General features: G+C 39.8%; 1 protein-coding gene across 1 annotated transcript in view; it reads right to left on the reverse strand.

The window, feature by feature from the left end:
* Positions 1 to 26745, reverse strand: part of LOC117388526 (cadherin-18) — a 244444-nt gene that overhangs the window by 18482 nt on the left and 199217 nt on the right. Inside the window, exon 11 of the mRNA XM_033986086.2 lies at positions 1000 to 1251. Within this exon, the coding sequence (XP_033841977.1) occupies positions 1000 to 1251 (252 nt within the window). The remainder of the gene's footprint in view (positions 1 to 999; positions 1252 to 26745) is intronic.

Below are 26745 nucleotides of genomic sequence, written 5' to 3' on the forward strand. Positions count from 1 at the left end.
CAAGCCATTGCTGAGTCTCGAGTCTATGCTGCAGCAGAATCCTCATCCTCCTCAACCTCTCAATCTTCTCCTCTTCATCATTACCAGTGTCTGTACTTCCTAAGTGATGACATTTTCACTGACAAACCTCGCGCATTCTGCCTTCTAGTGATCAGCCAATTACCAGCACCACATATTCTCCATAGAAACAAAGAAACAAACAAGGAAACATACACAAAAACTAGTCAGGTCCCATTCATTAATAACATCTCTATGATAAAATAATCTGCTCCGTAAAATGTAATGGTGTATGGTTAGTCTCTCCTAATGTTGTCATACTAAAATTACAAACTCAGTTTTAATACTATGGAAAATACTTTAGACTCAGAGAAACCGCTGCGTTCCAAATAGTAAGTGATCGTAGGCGACTCTGGCTCCAATTCACTTTAGATTAGAAAACTGTCGCCCCTCTCTCTGCTGACAGGCTCATCATTTTGGTCTTAAAATGTTCGTATTAACCTGCTCTATGTGATCCTGGTATTTTTATTTCGCTATTGTGTCCATAACTTAAGATATAGACATTAAAAAGAGACAAATCAGCTGCTTTCTTTCTCCGAGATTGATCCCACTAAGCAACAGGTTTCAGTGACAACGTTGCTAAATGCAAACGTGAGCTTCATTTGACTGGAGCTGAACGTTATGGGTGACGTCACACTCACTTAATCCACTTCTTTATACCGTCTATGTACTTAATATTGATTTGATACCACGATAATGATTAAGACACGTGTGTGTAACTTGCAACACGATACTGTCCTATTTACATGATTTGCTCCTGCTCTTTCCTCTAAAATGAGCATCTTGTTTTGATACTAATTTTAGCATTGTTTTTTATGGATATCTGGGTGTGTTTTGTTTTGACAACCAAAATCTCTGTAATTACTGGGCTTATTCATATCAAACAAAAACTAGCTCAAATCCATCCATTCATCTATACATCATATTTAGGACAGGTCTTACCCAGCAGTATGACGATGCAGAGCAGGATGGCAATGAGGGCTCCAGTGCTGAGTCCAGCTGAGGTCAGGAAGGCTTGGCTCTGGCACACTTTGGTTCTCCCGTGCCTCTGACAGGGGCAGACGCGGAGGGTGAGGGTGCTGGTCCCGCTCAGAGAGGGCTCCCCACCGTCCCACACCACGATGGGGAGCTCGTACAGCTCTTGGGTCAGGTGGTTAAAGCGTCTGCGGCGGGCGATGATACTGGCCGAACTGTCTGTGGAGCAAAACAGACAAAAAAGACAGTTACGTTTTTTGGTGGACTGCTCTAATTACTTAAATAGGAGGTATTTAACTTCTATGAGGTTTTAACTGCTGACACATATTTAGATCACCATGTTATTTTTTATTGTTTTGCATTCTGCTAATGGAACTACTGCACATTGCATCAGGTTTGTGAAGTTGTAGTGTATAGTTTTGTATCATGCTTTTGTATATTTATGGAAAATGATAGTCTGGGGGCATGGGTGACATACACTTGTGGGCTGAGCATTGGACAAAACCTTACAGTAAACTGTAAAGAGCTCAAATAGTGCCCAGGAGAGATCGCTAGATTACCCAAACACAGATGTATGATATATTGCAGGCATGTTTTTGATGAGGGAACATTATAATATGATAGCTAAAAAGTCAACTGTGCACAAAACCCCTTATTTAAATTTGCACTATGTAACTTTTCTGGTGGAGGGTCTGCTATCAAGATGAATTTTCTTCGCCTGGAATGTTCCACAGGTTGGCATTAAATTTGTACATCTCCATGGAGACAAGCAGGTGGCCCCACCAGCCCAAACTACAGGTGGAAAAAGTGTGTTTTTAAGGTCTGTTTTAGCCATAAGAACAGAACCGACCACCACTAATAACTCACACAACCACATACTCATGAGAGGTGAGTGCACAACAGCATGTACCATTCAGAGCTGGGATTCAGTCACAAAACTTTCACATTATAGAATTACCGTCTTATCATATAAGCCACGGTTGCCCCCAGAGCAACCTAATGCATTTTCAAGTTCAAACTATAGCAGTGAGTTTGAGAACTGCAATAGGCTCTGTGCACGCTCACTGTGTCTCAAAGCGTCCACCGGTGAAATATTAATTTTATTTGGGTAGTTTTGAACATGTTGTCAGTGATATCCACCTGCAGCTCTATGTCCACTGCCTTATCTTTAAATATGTATTCATTTTAGCGTAACTGTAAAAATGACATCGAGATAAAATTGGACAGGCGCAGTTGTGCAGAGAGACAATTGAAAACTGACAGTCACTACCAGAGTTTGTTCATAGCATCTTCATATCTGTACATCAATGCTCAAGGCTCCATGACTAATGCAAACATGGCCTAAACAAGGAACAAGCTGAGAGTGGAGATTTGAAAAGATAAAGGTACACTGTGCAACCTTTCTGGTAGAGGATCCACCGCCTCCTTGTTTCCTCCTTGCCTGGAATATTCCACAGTATTGAGTTAAACAAATTCAAAGAGACATAGGTGCTGGACCTTCTATCAAAAAAGTTCCATAATGTGACTGCAATAGAACGATGTCTAAAAATGCAAATGTTCTGGTAGAGGGGCTTGTTTCCATGTAGACATTATTATTTTGCCTGAAATGTTCCAGAGTATTGCATGTAACTCATCCACCTCCATGGAAATAAGCAGGTGAAGCCATCGGGCCTAGTTACAGGTTAGATCTTTAGAGAGGCAAGCCCACTCACAACAAGAATGCATGGTTTTCACAGGATTTTGAGTCTGGAATTGAATCAATGCAAGATAGATTAATGCCATACTGTGAAGCATTCTAAGCAAAGTGATTACATCTCTGAGAGGACAAGCAGGCGGCTAACCCATCACCAGAAAAGTTACACGATGCACCTTAATTTGCCCCTGTGAGGTTGCCATACTTGCCAATTATTGCAGCTACTGAATTGATCTTTAAATCCTCTGGTAAAGATACTGACCCAACTCTTTGTATTGGAAAAAAAGTTAAGTTAAACCTTTGGCAAACAGCTAATTGTCAGTATACTCTTGCCCCATTGCACACGCCTACACAGAATCCCATTATTTATACAAACCGTTAAAAGGTGGGAGCCATTAGAGAAAAAACAATAAGAAATTTTCCATTGTAAGTCGGAAAGTCAAGCTGCTGTCTGCTCCCCTCCCGAGTATCCAGGCTAATTAATTTCAAAGGTGCTGCGTGTTCTGTTTTAATGTTAGCCCCCGCTCACCTTGGTCGCTTCAGACACCTCTGCTACCGGAGATAAAGCAGATTTTTCTCTTTAAAAGTAATTTTGTTTTTGTGGAGAATATAAAAAGGTAAATGAGATTCTGAGAAGAGCTTTCCAAACAGAAGTAAACACAGGAGAGGAACAAAGACGAAAGCAAAACAACTTATTAGCGCTAAGCTAGCTCCTGCCCGAAACGCGATCAAAGAAGGGACACTGGCACCACTTGGCTTAGGATTAACACAAGGGTTTGAGGCTGTGGATTTAAGGTAGACTTTTTATTATGCTCAAAACATAAAAGTATGTATTTACCTTCCTCAGTGTCTCCATATTTAGTTTATTTTACTTGGAATAAGAACATCACACCTTTACAAACGCTAAAATGTATGATCATTAAAGAAGCTATGATTCTATCCTCAGACCCAAAGCAAACAAAACGAAACAAAGAGAACAATAGGATGACCATTAAAGGTTGAATAGGTTTGTTAAGGCTGAAACTGGAGACAATAGCTAGGATTCTGTCAACTGCATGGACACACGTTTGTTTTTTAATATGTTTTGTCACTTATCCAAGTAGCTTCTTCAGTCCTGACAGGGTTCTGGTAAGTTGTTGCCTTACATCTAATTACACTGAAACAAACACACCCTAGTTGTTTACAGTCCATTGAACGATCCTAAGGTGTGAACCGTCACCTGAGTAATATATATATTTTTTTTGCATATTGTCTGTTAAGATGTATGCCTGTTATGAGATCCCCATTAAATTATATATATCTGGGGTGAATATAGTTATTTTCCTGAAACATAGGCTACTCAATAGAATACATAGAACCTGCCACTGCAACTACCACTAGTCAGGAAGTGAAGTGTTTTGCTCAAGGACATGGCAGCAAATGCACCTAGTCTCAAATCAACATTACAAAGTTGTATTAATCTTTTCTCAAATATCTCTGTATAACGTTGTACATTTTTTTGTGAATGTGTATGAATAATTGTGGCTTCTACATGGGAGTCAAAATGTCTTAATTTCAAATACAATGCACAGCTGATCTTTTAAAGCCTTCTGCCTTAATTTTGAGTTAGTTATTATTTCCACAATGTATTAATCAGATATCCAACAATAGATCATTTGCCAGTAGTGTTTCAACTTGGGCTGCGTTCAGACTTGCACAAACCAGGACTAAACCAGGACTAAACCAGGACTAAACCAGGACTAAACCAGGACTAAAGCAGGACTAAAGCAGGACTAAACCAGGACTAAAGCAGGACTAAAGCAGGACTAAAGCAGGACTAAACCAGAACTCAACCAGGACAAACCTGAAGCCAAAAAGACAGCCATTTCCTTTGCATTTCACGCACTTCACATTGTCCAGTCAGTCAGAGCATCCAGGCGTGTTGTTTAATACACCTTCAGTTTAAATGCTCTCCTGATGCTACAGTAACAGCTCCCAGTGCATTTGAATAGAGTTGCTTATTAGACAGTGTACCTCCTGAATGCTTTGAAAAGGCTGACACGATAAGGAGCTTACAGTATACACACAGGTCAGCCCACGTCAACCCAACACAACGGTACAGAAAAAGGATTAAGAACATGCAACATACTGAAACATGTCCAAGAGCAGGGGATAGACCTAATATGACAGAGCGGTATAGTGGAATACAAATGAAACATGGGCTATCTGATTTTTCACATTGCAGAAGGAGGAAGTATGTAGTTAAATCAGTCTGTAGCTCTCACAAACCCTTTAGCACGGCGTTAATATTCACATGCGTTCATTTTTGGGATGTGTGACTGGGGTGGACCACACAAGCGCAGCCAATCAGAGCACTGCTTTCGGCGTTTACTTTCAGGTTGAGGAGAAATAAAAATACATATTATTACGGATAGTGTCTCTCATTTTGTTATAAAGTGCTGCTTTTACAACAAAGAAAACATTTACTCATTTACCAAAAAAAAAAAAAAAGTTTGATATGGTATATGACATAAGTAGAAGAGATATGTTCAGATAGACTTGTATCAAATCACTACAGCAACTACATCAGTAATAAAAGGGATTTTTTTACCTTTATGGACAAACTAAAGATAAACAAAAAGACCATGAAACTCAAAAAACAGTGCTACTGCAAAAAATAAGTCGAGCATATGTTGAAAACTTTACAAAGCAATTTTCATAAGCATTTAATAAATTATAAGCCCATTTCAACCACTGTGCCCTTCGATGGCTACATTTGAGGGCCAGTTGCGTCACGATCGGCGAGACAAGGCTGTCCCATTTCACACAGCCCACAACTGCAGCTGACAAATGTGACCCGTGTTTGCATGGAGAATGAAGGACACATCTGAGCATCCTTCACAACGTCCTATAACCCATCATGCCCCGCACGACACCAATAAGATGTTCGAAAACATGCAGTGAAAAGCTCGTCTGGAGAGCGGAGAAAACATGTAAGTACACAGTGAAATGATTACACATAGATCATAACACCCACAAAACTGTCAAAGACGTTTTTAACTGAGTAAGCCTCGGAGATTTTAGCTTGAAGTTTGTCTAGTAATCTGCAGCTAACGCAGTGAAAAATCTGTTCAAAGTTTAGTAACTGGACAGATTGCCAACAAACACTAATTATGTTTTTACTATTGGGGCCAAAGAAGCACATGGAGTAATTAATAAAGCTACAAGGAGGAGATGACCACGTTTTTAGGGCCATGGGGACTAAACACTTGGCCAGTGTAGCTTGGAGATAGGATAACATGCATTTTTTTCATGTAATTAAAAGGCACAGTCTAATTGTGTCTAAACTTATATTTACTCATACATCACATAATATGAGTGTCTAATTTATGCATTTAATTTTGGGAATAATTGATCTATTTTTTTTTTAATCTCTGAATGTGTTTAAATAAAAGAGTAAATAACACTGACGACTGGTTAGATTTAAGATGGACAACAGGCTAATTTAACAGATCTGTGCCGACACTGATATAGAAACTTCACACGTCTGTCATGTCTATCATACTATAGAGTATAATAATGAGAAAACTATTTGAAAAGTTTCATATTCATTTTCTTGTGTCATCTGCAACGGTTGGCTGATAAGATGCACATGACTGATGAAATGGGTCAAATGCAGATGGTGATGAGTACCTGCTACCTCTCCAAAGAAACTGCACCTGGTTTGGTATAAGGCATGTTGAATGGGCTATTGAAACTGAAAACTGTTGTAACTGTATTAATAAGGGCTGTAAGATGAATCATGATCAAATTGAAATCACAGTTTAAATGGTGAAAATGAGCATTTCTCCAGTATGTAGATGAAGCTGTTAATACTTGTATAACAGCCAGTAAATCTGAATATATATAGGGCATGTACTGTGAACTTCATTTTAGCCCAGTTTTGTAACCTAACATGTATATTATTACAGGTTTTGTACACTGTACACGACAGTACTTTCAACCAACCAGACATACGGCCCATTATCCCACTGCACAAGAGTCTTGAGTGTTTTAGAAAATGCTGGCTAAGAACATTCATACTCTTGGCTCGGTCCTCCTCTTCTGGAGACAAGAGATGCATCATACTGAGCGGTCCAAGTACATTGGGTCATGTCTCCACTGTCCCCCGTCCAGAGTCACTGACAAGGAGGCGGTCAAGCCTGCAGAAGACCTGTGGGGCATCTATGACTGCACCAAGACACTGTCCGGCACAGGCTGTTTGCTGCTGTCCCTAATGTGCCCTGATAGTATGTAAGGTTAAGATTTTACTTTGAATTTCTTGCAGAAGTAAAAATATTTCTTCTACAGCTGTCTCAAATCGAGTATAATGGTAGTTTATTTTAATCTTAGCCTTAAACGGCTTTATCAGTGAATAAGTGTACTTTGTATGATCTTAACAAGTGTGTGAGACAAAACTGAAACATAAAGACCAACATAATTTGCTGATAATGAGTTTGTCTTAATAATAATAATACATTTTTCTATTCACACTCTATATTTGATTCATGATGAGATGGGACAGTTATTTGATGTCTCTTTTGATAATGACTATTTACATGTACTCTAAGAAATGTGTACTGCATTTAAGCTGAAGTAATCCACCTGATCACATTTAGCAAATATCATTAGTTTGAGAGTACACAGACGTACAACTGACCGTATAATGTGTTTTATGTCCGCAATGGGTTTAATTTGCTTTCTTTATAAACTGAACTAAAGGCAAACCCTATATATAAATGTAACCCCTTGTCAATATAAAAACCCTAAAGCATATTTCATCACTTGTTGAAACTTTAAGGTAATTTAGGCTATTTTAGATTCATCACAGAAATATAGCCATGTTATGTTTTTCAAAAGTTGAACACACAAGTTTTCATTTTTGGGTTTTTAGCCTTAAGGTTTGGGTAACATTTATTATAAAATCTAGGGCTCAAGGTCAGACTGTTTGATCACTGGTGCGTAATCCTTTTAATTAATCCATGTGCGTAATATGCGTGGTGTTAGCATTAGCGTAACCAGCATGTCTCGGTTGCTGGGAGACAGGAGCGGCTCCGTGGGGATGGGCCTGTCCCGTGTCGGGCTGGCCTATGCGGTCCACAGAGGCTACACGGACACGGCTTGTATGTGCTACATCTTTTGTGGACACTGAGGTTGGAGATTCAGTCGACATAGTTTTAGTTGGACACACTTTTGTAATAGTTTGAATTCTCTTGATAATTCCTCCTTTGCATTATTTCACACTTTCTTTCAACCAATCTTTATTTATGTTCAAATCAAACTCACTACTTTTTGCCAACATAATGATGACTGCTGCTTTTGGGCTCAAGCTTCCATCAATCAAAACAAAATCCTATTCTTAAGAAGAGACCAGGACTAAAATAAGACACGAGATACTATGCATTTGCTAAATATACAGTATAGAATGTTTAAAGCAAAAATGTAATGTTTTCATCTAATTAGCATGTTATAATGCTAATTAAAGAGGTGTTCTGGGCATGTCCCACCGGGAGGAGGCCCCAGGGAAGACCCAGGACACGCTGGAGGGACTATGTCTCTCAGCTGGCCTGGGAACGCTTTGGGGTCCCACCTGAGGAGCTGGAGGATGTGTCCTGGGTGAGGGAAGTCTGGGAGTCCCTGCTTAGACTGCTGCCCACGCGACTCAGCCCCGGATAAGCGGAAGAAAATGGATGGATAATGTTGTTTTTGTTTCACTCACACACGTCTGAGTAACCCTTTATCATTCGGCTGTCTACATCTCCAAAGCTCAAAATACTCTGTTCCACTTTATGATGTCATGAAGTGGTAGTTTTCAAATGAACAGCTTCCTTTTCCCTTTAGTTTAGTAGAGATTGGCAATTCCAGGTCTGAAATCATCCAAATGATTTTAATGAAGGTATTATCAGATGATGACATCACAAGGTGGAACAGAGTGTTTCCTGTCGTGAATCTGTAGAGGATTTGTGTGTTTAACATGTGTAAATGAAACGAAACACAACTCTGTGTATGTTTTTGATGAAGAAACAACATTATAACAAATCAGACAACAGCGTAATATGGGCCCTTTAAACTTCTTGAATTGATGCATCTCCATGGATACTGCAGCATAATAATCTACACAAGTTTATTTCCTGTATTTGTCATCTTTCCTCATGTTAGATAAAGACTTGCATGTCTAGTGAGTCATTGTAACTGACTAATAAGACTGCACTATGACACATACAAAGCCCATGTCAGTACATTTATAGCTCGGGCCCTATTTAAATCCATATATCATATTTTAAAGCCAGAGAAGTGCTGATTCTTGCATGCGGGCGCTGTCTTTTCGTTTTTTCCCCGCGATCGTGAACGCCTCCTCTGCTGCTGCACTAGCGGGACCTCTCCTCCCACTCCAATCTCAGCTCCATCTCTGAATAATTAGAATGATGGACAGCGCGGATGACAGCGCGTACTTCAGGCTTTATTAAGTCAGACTTGCACTATCACGCTATCAGCAGCACATGGGAGGAGAGGGAACGCTCCCCTCTCTCTCTCTCTATCTCTCTCTCAGGCGCCATGTTTTTTCTTACTCCCTCTCTTTTTCATCTCTCTCCTTCTCTTTTTCTGTTGACCTCCACCCCTCCCTCTGTGTATTTCTGTGCCTCCCTTGCTCCGTCTCTTCCTCCAACTCGTCCTCTCTTTTTCTCTCTTGCTTTCTTATATCTCCTCTCTCTCCATCCTCTTTCCTTATCTCCCTTTCCCTCTCTTACTCCCTCTCTCTCTTTCTTTCACTCCATATCTCTTCTTACTCCCTCTCTTTTTCATCTCTCCTCTGTTTTTCTCGACCTCGACTCCTCCCTCTTTGTATTTCTATGCCTCCCTCGCTCCTTCTCTTCCTCCAGCCTGTCCTCTCTTGTTCTCTCTCTCTTATATCTCCTCTCTCATCCTCTTTCTTTATCTCTCTTACTCCCTCTCTCTCCCTTCTCTCTCTTTCTTTCTCTCTAAATCTTTTCTTACTCCCTCTTTTTCCCCTCTCTTTCTACTTCCATGCTTCCCTCTCTCCTTCTCTCCCTCCCATCCTCCCTCTCTCCTTCTCTCACACCATATCTTTTTCTTACTCCCTCTCCCACCCCCCTTCTCTCTCCTTCTGTTTCTCTCACCCTCCACTGCCTCCCTCTATCATTTCCTTCCATCTTCCATCTCTCTTGCTCTTTCTCTCCCTCTCGCCCCTGTCTTCTCCTCTCTCCCTCCCTCCACCCTCTGTTTCTACTTCTATCCATACCTTTTTCTCCCTCTACCACCGTCATTTCTTCCCATCCTCCCTCTCTCTCTTTCATCTTCTATGCCTCCTTCTCTCCCTCCCTTCCTCCTGTCCTCTCTCTCTTTTCTCCACCCTGTCTCTCTCTTTCTACGCCTCCCTCTCTCACCCTTCCTCTCTCTGGCCCTCCACACCCTGTCTCTTTCGTCTTCTGTGCCTCCCTTTCTCTCTCCTCTCTCTGTTCCTCCTATACTCTCTCTCTCACACTCCCTCTCTTTTCTCCCCCCTCCCTCTCTCTTTCTGCGCCTCCCTCTCTCTTTTATTTTCTATGTCTCCCTTTCTCTCTCCCCTCTGTCTGTTCCTCCTGTCCTCTTTCTCTCATTCTCTCTCTCTTTTCTCCATCCTGCCTCTCTTTCTACACCTCCCTCTCTCTTCTGTGGTCTGGTTTTATCCACCCACTATCCTTCCTCTTCCTCTCTTATTCTCTCCTCATTCGCTTCCTCTCTCTATCCCTTTCTCCTCCTTTCCCTCTCCATATCCTCTTCATCCCTCCTTTCCTTCCTTCCTCTCTCTCGCTCAAACAACAGGCAGAAGAGATGTGGCGTGCAGAGATGAGAGGAGAGTGATGCTGACTGTTTGGGAGTATGGAGGCTCAGAAAGGACAAATTAGAGAGTGAATGTGAGGGCTTAAACAGGGTCTGATGTAGTAGCATGTGGTGTCACTGTGGATACACTTTGCATCCAAGTAGAGCAACCACACGTCAGATATATATATATTTTTTTCAAGATTTGCTAAATAAATTTAAATTAAAAAAAATAATCAACTAAACAAGCAATTACTCTACAGAACTGGTTCCCATTTTTTTTTTTTTTTTTTTTTTATCTCGTAACCTCTAAGTATTGTCTCACACTCTCACTTATCTCCTAATTTAACTAGATAAATGGTATGTGAAATTCTGTAGTGTTTTTTGTATTTAATTTACTACAAATAACTTTTTTTTAATTTTTATTTATTTTGAAGGACACTGGTTCAAATCCCACACTCTACATAAAAACAAAAAAAACAAACAAACAAACAAACATCATTGATAGAGTCCATTGATCCACAGGTCAGCTCCCACAGATGAATACTGTTGTTGTGTCCTTGGGCAAGACAATAAACACACCTCACGTATGAATGTGTGTGTGTGAATGGGTGAGTGGTTCCTTGACGCAAAGAGCTTTAAGTGCCTTGAAGGTGGAAAGGCGCTATATAAAAAAAATGACTACTTTTACCTTTTAAAATCTGAAACCATTCCAAGAACAGTCTGGTTGGTAAACACTGATGTAAAGAACACAATAGTAATAATGCTATTTCTAATGAAAGGATGAAAGGCTTCCACGACCGAGATCAAGTTATAAAGACAAAAACAACAACAAAACAAAATCTGTTATGAGCAAAGTATGCAGGTTGACAAAAGCCGCTATATATCGCCTAAGCTTTGTCTCACACTCCAAGTACCACCTAACACTCACTATAGGTATTATAATTATGTAGTTAATAGATTATGACAAACGGTCACATTTTTATACAGCGCTTTTCCACCCTCATGACGCTCAAAGCGCTTTACATCACAGAACTCACCCATTCACACACACACATTCATACACCACTGGACGCAGACACTGGGGGGGGGGGGGGAGGTGGGTTAAGTGTCTTGCCCAAGGACACAGCATTCAGCAGCAATCATCTATGGGAGCTGGAATCACACCTGACAGCGGACAAACACTCAGCTATTGTATTATATTTTCTTGTTGTTAATGATATTGACGTCCAATGTCCTCCAAAATGGTGGTAAAGAGAGGGATTAACTGCTAACACATAACATATTTAGATCACCATGTTAGAGTTTATTCTTTTGAAAATACTGTATAGTGACTGAGACTATTTGCAGCATAAGAGTCTTAATAACCTTGATGTTGAGCAGCTACAGGACTACAGAGCACAGAATTCCAGCCATGTTAGTTTTGGGAAACAAGATACGGTTGGACATTCTCTGATAGGCTGTCAATCTTCTGTCAACTCGAATGAAGCAAGTATCAGGAAAAAGAAAAAAAAAAATCACATCTCTGTACAGTACAAGATCTGAAATTTGGTTTGCTGCTGTTTTTCATGTTAAATATTTCATTTATGTGCTATGGCAGGGCCAGCAAGATGAAAACAGTGATGACAGTGATGGGCCTTCCATTGGGACTAAAAATTGCGCCTTTAGCATTTATATAATAACAAAAATACTTGAGTCAAATCAGCAATGCATGAAAAAGACCTGGGGCAGAAGGCGTTTTAAATGAATGAGAGGAAACATTATGTAGAACCAAGTAGGACAGATATTACTCCTGTAGAGAAGACGACAAGACAACTGGAAACCAACATAAACATTTGTAAATAACACGCATTCCTATTACTTTAACATAAAAATAACAACATTTAAAGCTGTGAGGCCATTAGCAGTTATACACTCACATATTAACACATTATGCATCTCAGTGGACTATTTTTGTAAAGTGCTTAGTGGTATAAGATCTGGCAACCCAAAGTGAGCTCATCATGTCTCTGATTGGCTAAATGCACATAAAAAGGGTGCATACCATAAACTGTATATATAAATGGACATAGCTAACCTGCTAGCTGCCTCATTCCAAATAGAAAGAGATCGTGGACACACTTCTAGCTCCATTGAATCCTCTCTCTGTAACTGCTGCTGTTTGGCTCCTTATTTTGGTCTTTGGTCTTTGGTCTGTATTTATTTACCCGCTCTACAGGATCCTGGTATTTTCATTTCACTGTTGTGTCCATAAATCAAAATATGAACATTAATAACAAACAAATCAGGAGTCTTCTTTCCCCGAGTTTGCTCCAGCTAGTGTTAGCAACAGGTTTGACTGACAGTGTCGCTCAATGCTAAACCAGTCGTGCGGACGGGAAAGTACGTTACCTTCAACACCTTCGCTCCTGATTGGCTCTTTGGTTGCTATGGTAGTCACAGTCGGAATTCCAAATATGAAATTCGGCTCCAAATTCGCCCATAACTGCTAGCGTTAATGAGCAACGTCACACTTCCTTAGACCACTTCTTTGCACCGGTGTTTATATGGTGTATATTAATCTATGTGGTCTTATACTTGTCCTGTTTAAAGTTATTCAGGAAATGACTTTTTTTAGTATTGATTTCTGCTCAAATGAGTGTCTAGTTTCGATAGAATCTGTTTTTCAGTACTTTTGAGAACCCTAATTGTTCTACTTTGCATTAGTCATCACATACATGCAAACTCGTTCTAATCACCTCACTGCATGCATTACTTCATCATTTCACACGTGGGTTTTTAATGAGACCTGTAAACCGCGGGTAAGCCATTGTCTGCCTATAAGAGCCCCACTCACTCCTACTTGAAAAATATTCCCTTGAAAACGCAGGGCACAGCATTAGCGACCGCAACCAGGAAGTGCACGTTCATTATATCCCGTTAATTCCCCCGTGAAGCGATGGGTCGCGGTGCAGGTGGGTGGTGAGAGCGGCTTGATTACTGACAGACATCTGCAGCCATGGCGTAGTGCGTGGGGGGGAGGGGGGTGGGGGGGCAGAGGCACTTCACACCTTTCGCAGCCGTGTCGTGTTGTGACAACCAATCAGGGCCTGTGATGCAGGTGATCGGCCACGTGCGGAGATATCGAGGGCTTTTAGCAGCGTTTCACACTTTCCGCTTGGAATGAATAAGTACAGGTTTAATGAGGTGGATTCGTTATGGTGTTTACATGCAAAAGTTTGTGTAGAATTCATTTAGTCTACGTCCAACTTCTGTCAATCTACATAAAGATAAGACGATATTGTTTTGATACCATACTGTGGAACATTTCAGGCAAGCCTATACAATCTCCACGGAGAAAAACACACGGAAGCGCTCCCCCTGGAAAAGCTACATAGTACACCTTTGTCTGTGTAGTCCCTCAGTCGTACAGGTCTGATCCATAGCAAAAGATGAAGTTAAATCTGTCAACTGGACAAATCGAAGTGTAGTGAAGAGTGTAGTGAGTGATAAATTGGAGAAATAAGAGAATGGACCAACACCGGCGTGAGAGCTTCTCTGGACCACAGTCTGCTGTACATCTCCATCTCAAAGACACTAACCACTCCTTTGAAAATAGTGAGGTACAAATTTCCTTAGCCAGAGAAAATAAACGGTTAAAGAGGGAAGTTAAAGAGGCTATTTTTGTTAAGAAAGAAAATTGTCACTTAAACAGGAATGGGGGTTTCAGTTTCAGTGTACTTAGCCCCTCCCTTCGGACAGATACAAGGCAGTGTCCACCAGTAATCTGACCAGAACTGAAGAAGCTGTTTGGATGAGCAGCGAAACGTCTTCACTCCTACAACAATTTGTCTAGTTGACAGATTTAATTTCATCTTTTGCTTTAGTACACCTTTGACATTATTATTTTTGGTATATCAACCAATTCCTTCAGGGTTACATCCAAATAATAACACTCTGAAGGGTTTTAAGCTGGATAGTCTTTCTTTTGCTGTGTCTTGCCTAAGGACTTTGAGCAAAGCTTTAACAAGTGACCCTCCGGTTTGTGGGAGAATACTTAACCAACTGCACCACTCCACTGTCATCTCCACTCTACCAGTCGGTTACGTTTTGTATTCACTCTATGCAGCTTAAGTCATTCTGGCTTATGAGGATTGTATACGATAGGAGTTTATAATTTGCATAGTATAATTGTCTGAATACCAAAGCATTATACAAGCTGTCAGTAGTTGTATTTCCTACCAAATACTTTTTAAACTTACATAAGAAGTACTTTGAATAACTACTTTTTTTTTGCTTCTACTTGACAGTTTTCAGTCTGGCGTCTCTCTACCCATCCATAAGAATAAATACTATTTTTGTTTGAAAGCCTGTGGAAATTGCAGTTACGGTTTCTGACTTTTCACACTATTTCTGAAGCATAAATTTCATATTCATGGACCTGAGTTTGCAAACAGCCCTGTGGAGTTCTCTGAGCAGTGGCTTCGTTAAGCTAGTACCACGCGGTAACTGGCAAATGACCTGCTTTCTACACTCCTCCAAAAGTATTAGCATGACAGGCCTAGCTAGCGTCGCTTACATAACTTTGTTGGCACTTCACAACTGGCAGTGTTAAGTTACAGGGTCAAGTGTGAGCGATTTTTGCAAAGTAGAAATGAGGTGGGCAGTTGAATATACATTTCTTTTGTACGCGACTGGATACGCTCAAAGAAGTTTTACTAAGCCTGACCTTACAGTACAAAAGGGTTCGAAAATCAGATACTAACCGATACTAAAACGAGATACTTATTTGAGCAGGTATTGATACTAAAAAAGTCACATTCACGGGGCAGAAATGAACCTTTCCTGAGCAGATTTAGAACGATCTTGAACTGTATCAGAACAAATATAAGACACATAGACTAGTACACACCCATGGACCACTATGAACCTACTGGACACTGAGGGATTACACAGATATAAAGCCACATGGTGATATAAAATGAAGTACTATGATTTAATGCTGAAAATGACTTACTTATGTTTAAATAAAGAATATGTTTTATTATTGTCATGGTATCGAAATCAGTATTGACCCTGAAATTTTGGTATAGTTACAACACTACAGTACAAAATAGACCAAATTATATACAAATTTGGGCCTGTGCATACTGTTGTTGTGTCCTTGGGCAAGACATTTCACCCACTGACCTAAAACTGCCCGACTTGAAATCAGGGCAGATTTGTACGCACGGCAATGCTATATAAATTGCAGTTTAATATAATTGTGCACTTACTTTGGTCATTTTCAGTTTTGTACTAAAAAGCCTATTGAAATATGTTGTGCCTTTTTTTTCTAATACTTGAAACAATGCATTTGGTTCATCCAGTGTAATTGCTATGTCTATATTAAATAAATAAAAATGTATGAATGTGGTGAGTGATTACGTTATTGGTGGTGGTCGTCAGTCTATGGCGCATCGATGCCTATAATAGTGTTCATCAAATGTGGAATGACAGAGCACAATGGTAAAGCAACGCTGAGCATTAAAGCGCTACTGCATACAACATTAATAATGCATTAATGTCTTGCCCCAGCTTATACAGCATATATACTGTATAAGCAGCTCTTGAGGTCAAAATACGTGCGTGTTGTCGGCATCTGGTAAACAGTCACATTTTATGCAGCGCTTTTCCATCTTCAAAGCACTCAAAAACACTCACCCATTCACACCCACACACTCCGACACCAGTGTGCGCAGACACTGGGGGTGAGGAGGGTTAAGTGTCTTGCACAAGGACTCGACGATGGCAGTCATCCGTGGGAGCTGGAATCGCACCGCTCTACCAATGATGTTTATGTCGAGAGCGGGATTCGAAACACCAACTTTTGAATCAGTGGACAAACGCTTTACCAACTGAGCTGCCGTCGTTCCCCAAGCTTCTGTCGCCCCATCTGAGTAGAAAGTATTTTATTTCATGCTAGTTGCTGTTACCTTTACCACTCCACTCTGTTGTGAAAAGTGCTTTTAAACTCATCGCAGTGAATAATTAGGACGTTCAGAATGCTTAAGGTAACCGAGGAATAACGCTAGACTACTGCAAATTGTTTCAAATGAACCAGTTTGTTTTTCATGTTTTTAAGATGTTAAAAATCAGGTCCAAAGCCTTTGAGATTATTAGTGTAAATGTTTCACATGTACTGTAAAATAAAGAGACTTGACCTTGAATAATCTGTTCAGATCTACATGTTAATACCCATATACAGTACAAACACATATAGTCACTACAGTACTATAGTTTAAACATATCTTTGATGCCCTTTAAACCCTGTATGTTAATGCTAGCATCACGATAACAGTGGAACATATGGAGGAAGCACAAAGCGTCTTAAAATAAGCTCCGCACAGAGGCGTGGCTGGGCACATCTCTGCAGACACAAGCCCACACAGACAGCCTCTCTCTGGGCTTCTGTCGTGAACTCTGGGGGTGTGTGCTGCAGTACGGAAGATCTCAAACCTCGCTCCTTTTCGCACTTTAGTTTACAGATAAGGGCCTAGATACAGTTTAAATGAAATGTAAAAAAGCCATAGGACATGCAGGGTTAAAGGCTGACAGTTAAACGTGCGGAAAGAGTGTATTTTATCAATTTAAATGCTAATACTAACTACTATAAAGCTTACATGTAGCTTACTGACAATCAGGTCTTATCTTGAAGAGGTGGTATTACGCAGAGTTGACTTTTTGTAGCTTTCTACCATGTTATAATGTTGTTCCCTCATCAAAATCATGTCTGAAGAGGTTGTAGATGGCATCCATGCATGTTTGAGTCATTTAGCGATCTCTCTGGGGCCCTATTAGAACTCTTATAACAGTTAGCTGTGCAGTACTCCACCCACAAGCCTACATCACCCATGATCCCACACAGCAATTTTCCATAAATATACAAAAGCCTGACCATAGACTGCGCTTAGCAACACTGTCAATCAAACCTGTTGCTATGGCTAGAGAGAGCAACCTCTGGCAAAGAAGGCGCCTGATTTGTCTGTTCTTAATGTTCATATCTTGATTTATGGACACAATAGTGAATTTAAAATACTGGGATCATGTAGAGCGGGTTAATACAAACATCTTAAAATCAAAATGACGAGCCTGACAGCAGCAGTTATGGAGAGAGGGGTGACAGTTTTTCAATAGAAAGTGAATTGGAGCCAGGGTCGATAGAGCCAGAAGCGAGCCCGTACTCACTTTCTCCTAAGAATACGGCAGCTAGCAGGTTAGCTATGTCCATTTATATGTATAGTCTATGAGCATGATACAAAACACTACAACTTCACAAACCTGATGCGATGTGCAGTAGTTTTATTCATAAACTGTCACATTTACACATTTTAGACTTTGTTGATGTTGTCTATCCCCACTTCCTCTCCCATTTTGTTAAGTAATATTAAACTAAGCATCAACATATCTCTAAGCAGTCAAACGTGGAATATGTAACTTTTCTACTGAAGGGTCCACCAACTGCTTGTCTAGCCTGAAATGTTCCACAGTATAACATTAAACTTGTCTATCTTACATTTGTCTAATGCTAAATAAAACATGTACTGTTATTGTAAGTGGGGTCACCTCTTAACAGAACCCAGGTTACATGGAATTACGGCATCATTTGCTTGTCGCTAATGAGATCGATGTCTAATAACAGGCAGTGGAACATCCCAGAAGCAATAACATCTCCACGGAGACAAGCAAGTGACAGAACCTACCAGAAATGGGCCCATATTACACTGATTTATGTTATAATGTTGTTTCCTTGTCAAAAACAGACCTGGAGTTGTGTTTTGTTTCATTCACTTCAAACCCTGCATATTTAGTCTGAGCTCTTCTCTCAAACTGAAAACACTCTTTTCCACCTTGTGATGTCATATGGTAATACAAGAAGTGCTCCCCTGTGTTTTTACACTCCACACACCTTCATTAGAATCATTTGGATAATTTTAGCCCTGGAATTGCCAATCTCTACTGAACCAACGGTAAAAGGAGCTGTTAACGTGAAAACTACCACTTAATGACATCACAAAGTGGAAAAGAGCATTTTGAGCCTTGTAGATGTAGACAGTACAGTGCGTTCAAACCACTGGTATGGCTTTGCTAATTCCCTGACGCTACTATACGGTTGAGATCCAGCTGCAGGCGGAGTATAGATGCGCTAATTGCTATAGCATTTTTGAAACCAGTCATTTTGTATGGACTCTTCCCTGTAATGTCGATAATATGACAGGAGGGGGTGTTAAACTAATTTGAGTCTAACAGAGCAGCGTAATAGTCGGGGTTGTATTGGATTGTTACGTAACATGTGAAAAGCCATAATTAACATCAACACAGCGCAATGGAGGACAAACTATCGTGTTTCTATGGCGATAAGCAAAGCAGTTTTATCACAAGTTCATTATCTCAAATCCTCTGCCGCTAAACGGAGCTAAACCGAACCAGGCTAATCCTCATTGAAAGCAGTGATCTGACATTACTTATGTGTATTTCGAATCTGGCACTGTTTAAAGCTGTTGATTGCAAATTTGGTTCTGTCCCAAATATCACAGCAGAGGCTTGTAAATAGAGATGTCAAGATTAATTGGTTAATCTTGATTATGCAGGTCACGAAATAAAAAAAAGAAAAATAAATAAATCAATAAAAATAAATTGGGAGGAGGGTTTAGTGTCTTGCTCAAAGATACAACTGTGGCAATCATCCGTGGGAGCTGGAGTCGCACCGCCAACCTGTGGGTCAGTGGATCTGACTGCTCTACTGATGATGTTTATGTCGAGAGCGGGATTCGAACTGCCGACCTTCAGATCAGTGGACAAACACTCGACCAACTGAGATGATAATTAAAAAATAAAAATGTCTGGAGGTAATGTTTGACAGACAGCTCATGGTAAAAATAAGAAAAATAAATAAAAATTTTGCTGGAATTCCTATAAAAGGCCCATCACCTCTTAAAATTAAAAAAATAAAAATAAAATAAAATAAATAAATAAATAAAATAAAGTTAAGAAAAAATAAACTAAATAATAATAATAATAATAATAATAATAATAATAATAATAATAATAATAATAATAATAATAATAATAAAAAGATAATAATAAAAAGATAATAATAAAAAGATAATAATTAAAAAAAAAATAATAATAATAATAATACGGCCCCGGATAAGCGGAAGAAAATGGATGGATGGATATGTTGCATTAACTTCACTTCATAATTCAAACACAAAGCTGCTCACATCGATGTATACAGAGATACACTTTACACAGCAGCAATTAATTAAAGAGGCATAACATATTCTTACTGTCTCTCAAATCCAAAACGATATCACTCTGTATTTCTTATACAGGGGAATGCTGCAGAACTCCGTCATGTTTTCAGTCCTGTGTGATATATATAAATATTTTTTTTTTCTCTCTTTGTGAAAATGAATCAACATAAGCAGCCATATTAGTTTTGATACAGACAGACCAATGCGTGTCCTTGATCATCCACTGTCAATCACGCCCATCCGCGCTGAGGGACATTCACCGGCGACCAGACTCACATCTAAAATTGAATAACAGTGAAAGATTGCTGATTACATCCATAGGTATTTTAAAAAGGAAGGAAACACAAGCGCGACTGACTCAGATGCTAATTATACACCACATTTGGCAATAGCTTGACATTACAAAGCGATTACAATAAGATAGAGGATACGTCTGCTACTTAAGTCTGTGGCATTTTTAAACATCTGTAATTACTTTTTTTTTTTTCAAATGGCACGCACATTATAACATTTCAAAAAGGTATTTCATCACGGCAAATGGTTTCTTCTATTTAAAGGGCTTTTAGATTCCTCCTAGTACAGACATAATGGTTTGTAATATGTTTGACCTACACACTCTGCTTCTCGGTACTCACTGAGCACTCCCATCGTGACAAATAAGGAAATGCCAGGAACAACGCTTCGAATCTCCGACTGTTTGGCTGTCGTCGATGAAAGACACGTGCTGCCCATCGATTGGTCGACTCAAAAGGGAGCGTGGCTAAAGCTCTCAATACTGTTACGTATCTCTGCGTATCTGTGCGCTCATAAGATTACACCTGCAGGGGGAGTTCATGCAAAAACAAGTATTTAAACAATGTATTTACACCACCAGTTAAACATTTTCGACACATATCATTCAGTGGTTTCTTTCTACATTTAAGTAACTACTAAATATTTTTCGACAAAGCAAAGGATGGCTACTTTCAGGATTTATTTGCTACATAATTCCGTACATCTTACTTCATACTGTATATATAGTCTTCTGTATGTATATAAAAAGTGGAAAAAAGTCCCAAAAAAACACCCAAAACTTTGAATGAGAGGGTGTGTTCAAACTTTTGACTGGTAGTGTATATAAAGGTAGATTTAACCTGTGAATCGTTAGTTTAATGTACCTTTTTACATATAATTCCCCCCCAAAAAATCCGAACTCTTCAGATAACTCATTAAATCCTTATAATCTGACATATAATCTGATAATCTAAAATTGATTAATCGACTGAAGGCGTACAGCCCAAATTGGAAGGAATCAATGTTTTCTTTTCGGTTTTTCCAGTCGGTGTATTTGATGTGTTAAACAGTGCAAGATGTGTAGAATTTTAACTAATCTGGCGGTGGGTAGAAAATGAATCAACGTATTTATATAAAGTCAGACAAAACTTGCAGATCATGGTAAATGGTCACGATTTTCCACGTTCAAAGTGCTTTACATCAAGGATCACCCACTCATACACCAGTGTACACAGACACTGGGGGCGACGTGTGTTAAGTGCTTTGCCCAAGGACACAACAGCAGTAAATATCTGTGGGAAGCTGTGGGTCAGTGAATTTGACCGCTGAACCGATGGCGTTTATGTCGTGAGCGGGAATCAAACGGCCAACCTTCAGATCACACAACGAAAACCAACTTTACCAACGGAGCTACTGTTACCGAATGAGTTTAATCTGCGTTTTTACATATCAATACCAATAAAATACCAAAAAAATACAAAATTTTCAGCTAACTCACTCACTTCTCTCTGCTATTATAAATCCGTATAATCTACCAATATAAAGTTTGATGGATTAAGTCACCGTCAACCACTTAATTGACAAAACGACAATGTTTACTTTTCAGCTCCGATTAGCGATGTGAACGAGTCAGGTCTTTTGAACAGTTCCTTAATGTGAACGGTTGGAACTGGATCAAATTTTTTTAAAGAACCAAATCTTTTTCTTTGTAATTTTTATGCATTTTAACACTGATTAACCCTGAACCAACTCAAGAATCAGCACAAGAGCACAGCAGGCAACACGACTGAGAGATTTGTGCACAAAAAACATTCAGCATCATAATAATAATAATCGTTTTTTAAATAATTATTATTACAATGGAGGTGCAACTACTTTTTTAAGTTCAAACCATTTTAAACACATCTTAGCCTTGGTGTGTGATTAGTTTGTAGTTAAATGAGTTCTCACACTGGCTTCTGTCATATAAACAAATATAAAACGAGTCAGTCTTTTGAACAGCTCTTTAAAATGAACTGATTTTGAACGCTCCGATCAATCTATGCGGTGTGTTAAACAGAGCTGCGGATCCATAGAAACCGCAGCGATAGTAAGAATATAATGGCTTTTAACAAAACTGATGGTTGGCGTGAAACGAATCCTTGAGAGATGCTAGCTAATGGGTCCGTGAGAAGTTGTGATTGTCGAACTACCTGTGGAGAACAGAAGAGGACGTATCTCTGAGCAGATTACGGCACAAAGGAGATAAAGTGGTGAGCTATCTGCCGCTAAATCCATTGTTCAAAAGCATCCAAAGCATTTCCAATAATCTGGCCTTGAATCAAACAGCAAACTGCACAAAAGAGCTCAACGGAACTGTCAAAATAGTTGGAAATCACAATGGGTTTGAAATGAAATATTAGGTAACGTAAGGAAACAAGACACGGTCCTGGTCTAGTTCAGGTTTAGTTTTGCATTTAGTCCCAAATTAGTCACAAATTAGTCCCCATTTTGATGTTTTTTTTTTTTTTTTTGTGTGAACATAGTAAGCATTTAAGGGCCTATATTACGCTTTTTTCTCATCTACGTTTTAATGTTGTTACCTCCTCAAAAACATACCTGGAGTTGTGTTTTGTTTCTCACATAACCCTGAGTTCTTCGTTCAAATGGAAAACACTCTAGTGATGTCACGTGGTAATACTATAATCACTTGGATCATTGCTGACCTGACAGACATGACATCACGAGGTGGAACGGAGCATTTTGAGCTTTGGAGATGAGACAAACTAATAATAAAGTTACTCAAACATGTTCGAATGAAACAAAATACAACTCCAGGTATATTTTTGAGGAGGTAACAACATTCTGACATGGCTTGAAGCTCATAAGAGTCATTTTTGCATAGTATGTAACCTTTCAAATAAATGTATTAGTATAGAGAAATTACTACTACTACTACTACTATACTACCTTGCAAACCATTAGACACTAAGGTACACTATGTAACTTTTCTTATGGATTGTCAGCTACCTTCTTTTCTCCATGGAGATGTTATTACTTTGCTGAAATGTTCCACAATATAATATTTGTTCAACTACAATTTATTTAAAAAAAAAAAGAAAAGAAAAAAGTACCTTGAAAAACATATATTCTTTCTTTTTTTGAGCTGATTCTCATCTCCACAGCTCTGACTTGTAACTTGGCCTGGTGATGTGACGTTACCTGCTTGTCTCTATGGCGATAGATATGTTTAATGCCATACAGTGGAAAATTCAATAATATCTTCATGTAGACAAGCAGGTCCATAAATGTTGCACGGTGCACCTAAGTTAGTATGTCAATTTCAACCAGTTTCCTTCTGGTTAAATGGCGCAAAACTTAACCAACTGTTTCCATCTGTACAAACAAGTTCTGAAATGTGATTCTTTATTAGTTTGCCAGTTCAGATTTCAGTCTTTTTTGTCAATTCTTCTGCACACGTTTCATAAATACGAAGCAAGATATATGGAAATACGTAATAAGTTTGAACAGAACCCTCTTATCAAAACATAAACCGCAAATCTACCCGCAAAACCTGTCAGAAAAATCACAACTAGATTTTATTTTTATATCTCCAGCCTTGCAATATTATCTGAAGCCATTTTACTCTCCCAAACACCCCGCAGTTTTGAGCAGTGGCCAGTTTTATTTGCAGTGTGGATGGAGCCAAGTGCAGTCTGGTCCCAATCCAGTGTCTTCAAACAATAAGTGCAGAAAGCAGGTCATAGCGGAGTTAGAGAAGTGACAGACAGAGAGAGGGGAAGAGAGAGAGGGATTTGTCATCGTTACAAAAGAGGGGGGTATTACGTCTGGCACCGACTGTTCCGCTCACAAAGCAGGAGTCGAAAAAAAAGAGGAGAAGTTTAATGATCAGATATGGGAGTCAACAGAATGCAGTTTTGGGCCCGTCTGCTTTTCGGAGAGAGTGTGAACACAGAGGAGAGGTTCTAATGCGCGGTGACAGTGGGGCGCGCTAAGACCCCGATGAAAGAGGGGACTGCCATGGCTTAGAAGGAAAAAAAGATGAGAGGAGAAGTGTGAAGAGAAATGGAGGGGCTTAGGGGGGAGAGGAGAGAGAGAGAGAAGGAGAAAGTAGAAAAAAGAAATAAAAAAGATAGGGTTGGGGTAGTGGGTAGAGGGTGGATGTGAGGGATAAAGTGCTGTAAGGAAAGAAGGAGGGAGAAAGAAGGAGGCTGGGGTGAGGGAGGTGTGGAGATAGAGGTTTGGATGGAGTGAAAAAGTGGGGGAGGGAGAGGGAGAAGGGGCTGGGGTAGTTGAGGGAGAAGGGAGAAGAGAGAAGAGAAGGAAAGGGATGGAGAGAGCGGGATGCGTGGAGAGAAAGAGGAAAGGAAAGAAGGGCAGGGGGGAAGAGAGAGAAGAGAAGAAAGACAAGAGAGAAAAGGGAAAGAGAGGGGTTGGGGAGGGAGAGAGATGCGGGATCAGAGGGACAAGGGAGGGAGACGGAGACAGGAAAGAGGCGTGGAGGGGAAGAGAGAGGGAGAGAGGGATGGAAACAGAAAGGGAGCATGGAGGGAGAGAGAGCGAGGGAGAGGAGGATGAAATGGAGACCGGTTTGCAAAAAAATCGGCGATATGATGCGAAAAAACTGAATCATGATTGGCTCCCAGAGTGACAATATTAGGGCTGCTCCGATCTGATGCTGGTATCGGATATCGGTGCCAATGCTGAGTAGAAATGCTGGATCAGATATCGGTTTCCAAATATCGATACAGACAAACAGATATCATGGTTGGACTGTTTACTGGTTGTAGTTTCGGTTTTCATTCATACAAAGTTTTTCTGTAGTTATTCGAGAGATAGATTGAGATTTCTGTCTCCGCACTGGAATCGAGTATCAAATTGGCTCGGAATCATCATCACCCCTGAACAACATGCTCAGCTCTTATCTGTCTGCCTCTGTCATGCCCCGATCGAGCGACAAGCGGGTTTAACCAATCACGGCGAAAGTACGACGTCGCTGAAGAACACCAAACTTTTCGACAATACCTGAAAAGAGAACTGAAATCGTGACCTGAAAAATTGTGAGATCGTTGTTTTGTCAAATCCACCTCCACCTTCACTTCTATATTTGTTACATAAAAACATGCTAGCGGAGAATGAATGGGGATTGTGGGAGACACTTCACAGCTAGCTAGTGTTAAAACAATCCCACGTAGACAACACACTCACTGTACTTTTCTTCCACGAGCGACACATTATCTGGCAACCCCCCTCCTGCAATTGTAGTGTTAAAGGAAGTGTTAAATTCCACCTAAACCTGGTCCAGCTTTGCATTCAGTTAGCGGCGCGCGCACAGTCATATCCATTAGCTTCCCCACTTGTTCACGCTGGGATTCCTGAGTGGAGCATATGGTAAAACAGCAGTGACGGTGCAGAGGAGGTGTGCGAGCGCGTTTATCACTAACAAAGAGCGCGGGAATCGTGAAGTCAGACTTCAAACAAGGAAAACATTGTGGGAAACATGTTGTGCTACGCGGAGAGGATGCTAATCTTGGCGAAGGCAGTTAGCTTTGTGCGTGGGAGGGAAGATGAAACAGAATACCAACTTTTTACTATAGAGGTAAGAGACAGGTAAAAGTGACAGGTACTATAGATGTGAATGGGAAACTGTGAAGTACTGGAAAAAATGGTTCTTTTGGAATTAACCACTACAAAAACAACGAATGGCGATGTTGCGATTACGGCTATTATCACTACTACTACTACTACTACTACTACTACTACTACTACTACTACTACTACTACTACTACTATATTATCACTAGAACTGCTACAGCCACTATTACTAATACTATACAGACGACTGCTGCAACTAATAACACAACTAATACTACTTCTACTACTACTACTGCTACTATTACTTACTACTACTGTATATAGTACTACTGCTACAGGCCAGCACTGTAAATAAGTACAAATATTTGTTCTTAATGTTTTGTTTGCCTACTTCTACAATTACTCCAATGCTTACTATAACAACTGCTATATACAACAGAAAATATGGATGCTTTTACTTTTACTTCACTATATTTGAGAGCAGGTATTTGTACTTTTTACTCCACTACATTTTTCAACTGGACTGAAAAGTAAAAGGTACAAGCTTCAGCTCTGAGCAAACAAATAAATACACAACCCATTTTTCATGACCAAAATGAAATAATTGATTGCGTACTTGCAAAATCTGTGACAAATTAACACTTGTGAGAAATACTTTTACTTTTTACTCTTAAAGTACATTTTTAAATAGGTACTTACATACTTACTTCAGGAGATTTATTTTTCATGGGATACTTCTACAGAATTGAGTCCTTCATCCACCACTTCATTCATTCATTTTACTACTACACACTGTACTACTCAAGAAAATATTACTCATAAAATATGTGTCAATCAGTGAAGTAGTTTTGTGTTCTCTTGAATACTTAGTGTGACACGTTGGGCCAGTACATGTGTGTTGTACTTCCAGGTGACATTTCTGTTATTGTTTGTGAGTTTGTCCAGACCCAGAGATGTTCAGTTTGACAAAAGCGACAGAATAAAGTCCACAAGGAGAACTGGACAATGCCACTGCCAGTTACACCGGAGACATGAGAC

Source organism: Periophthalmus magnuspinnatus, chromosome 20, assembly GCF_009829125.3.
Source record: "Periophthalmus magnuspinnatus isolate fPerMag1 chromosome 20, fPerMag1.2.pri, whole genome shotgun sequence".
Taxonomy (NCBI): Eukaryota; Metazoa; Chordata; class Actinopteri; order Gobiiformes; family Gobiidae; genus Periophthalmus; species Periophthalmus magnuspinnatus.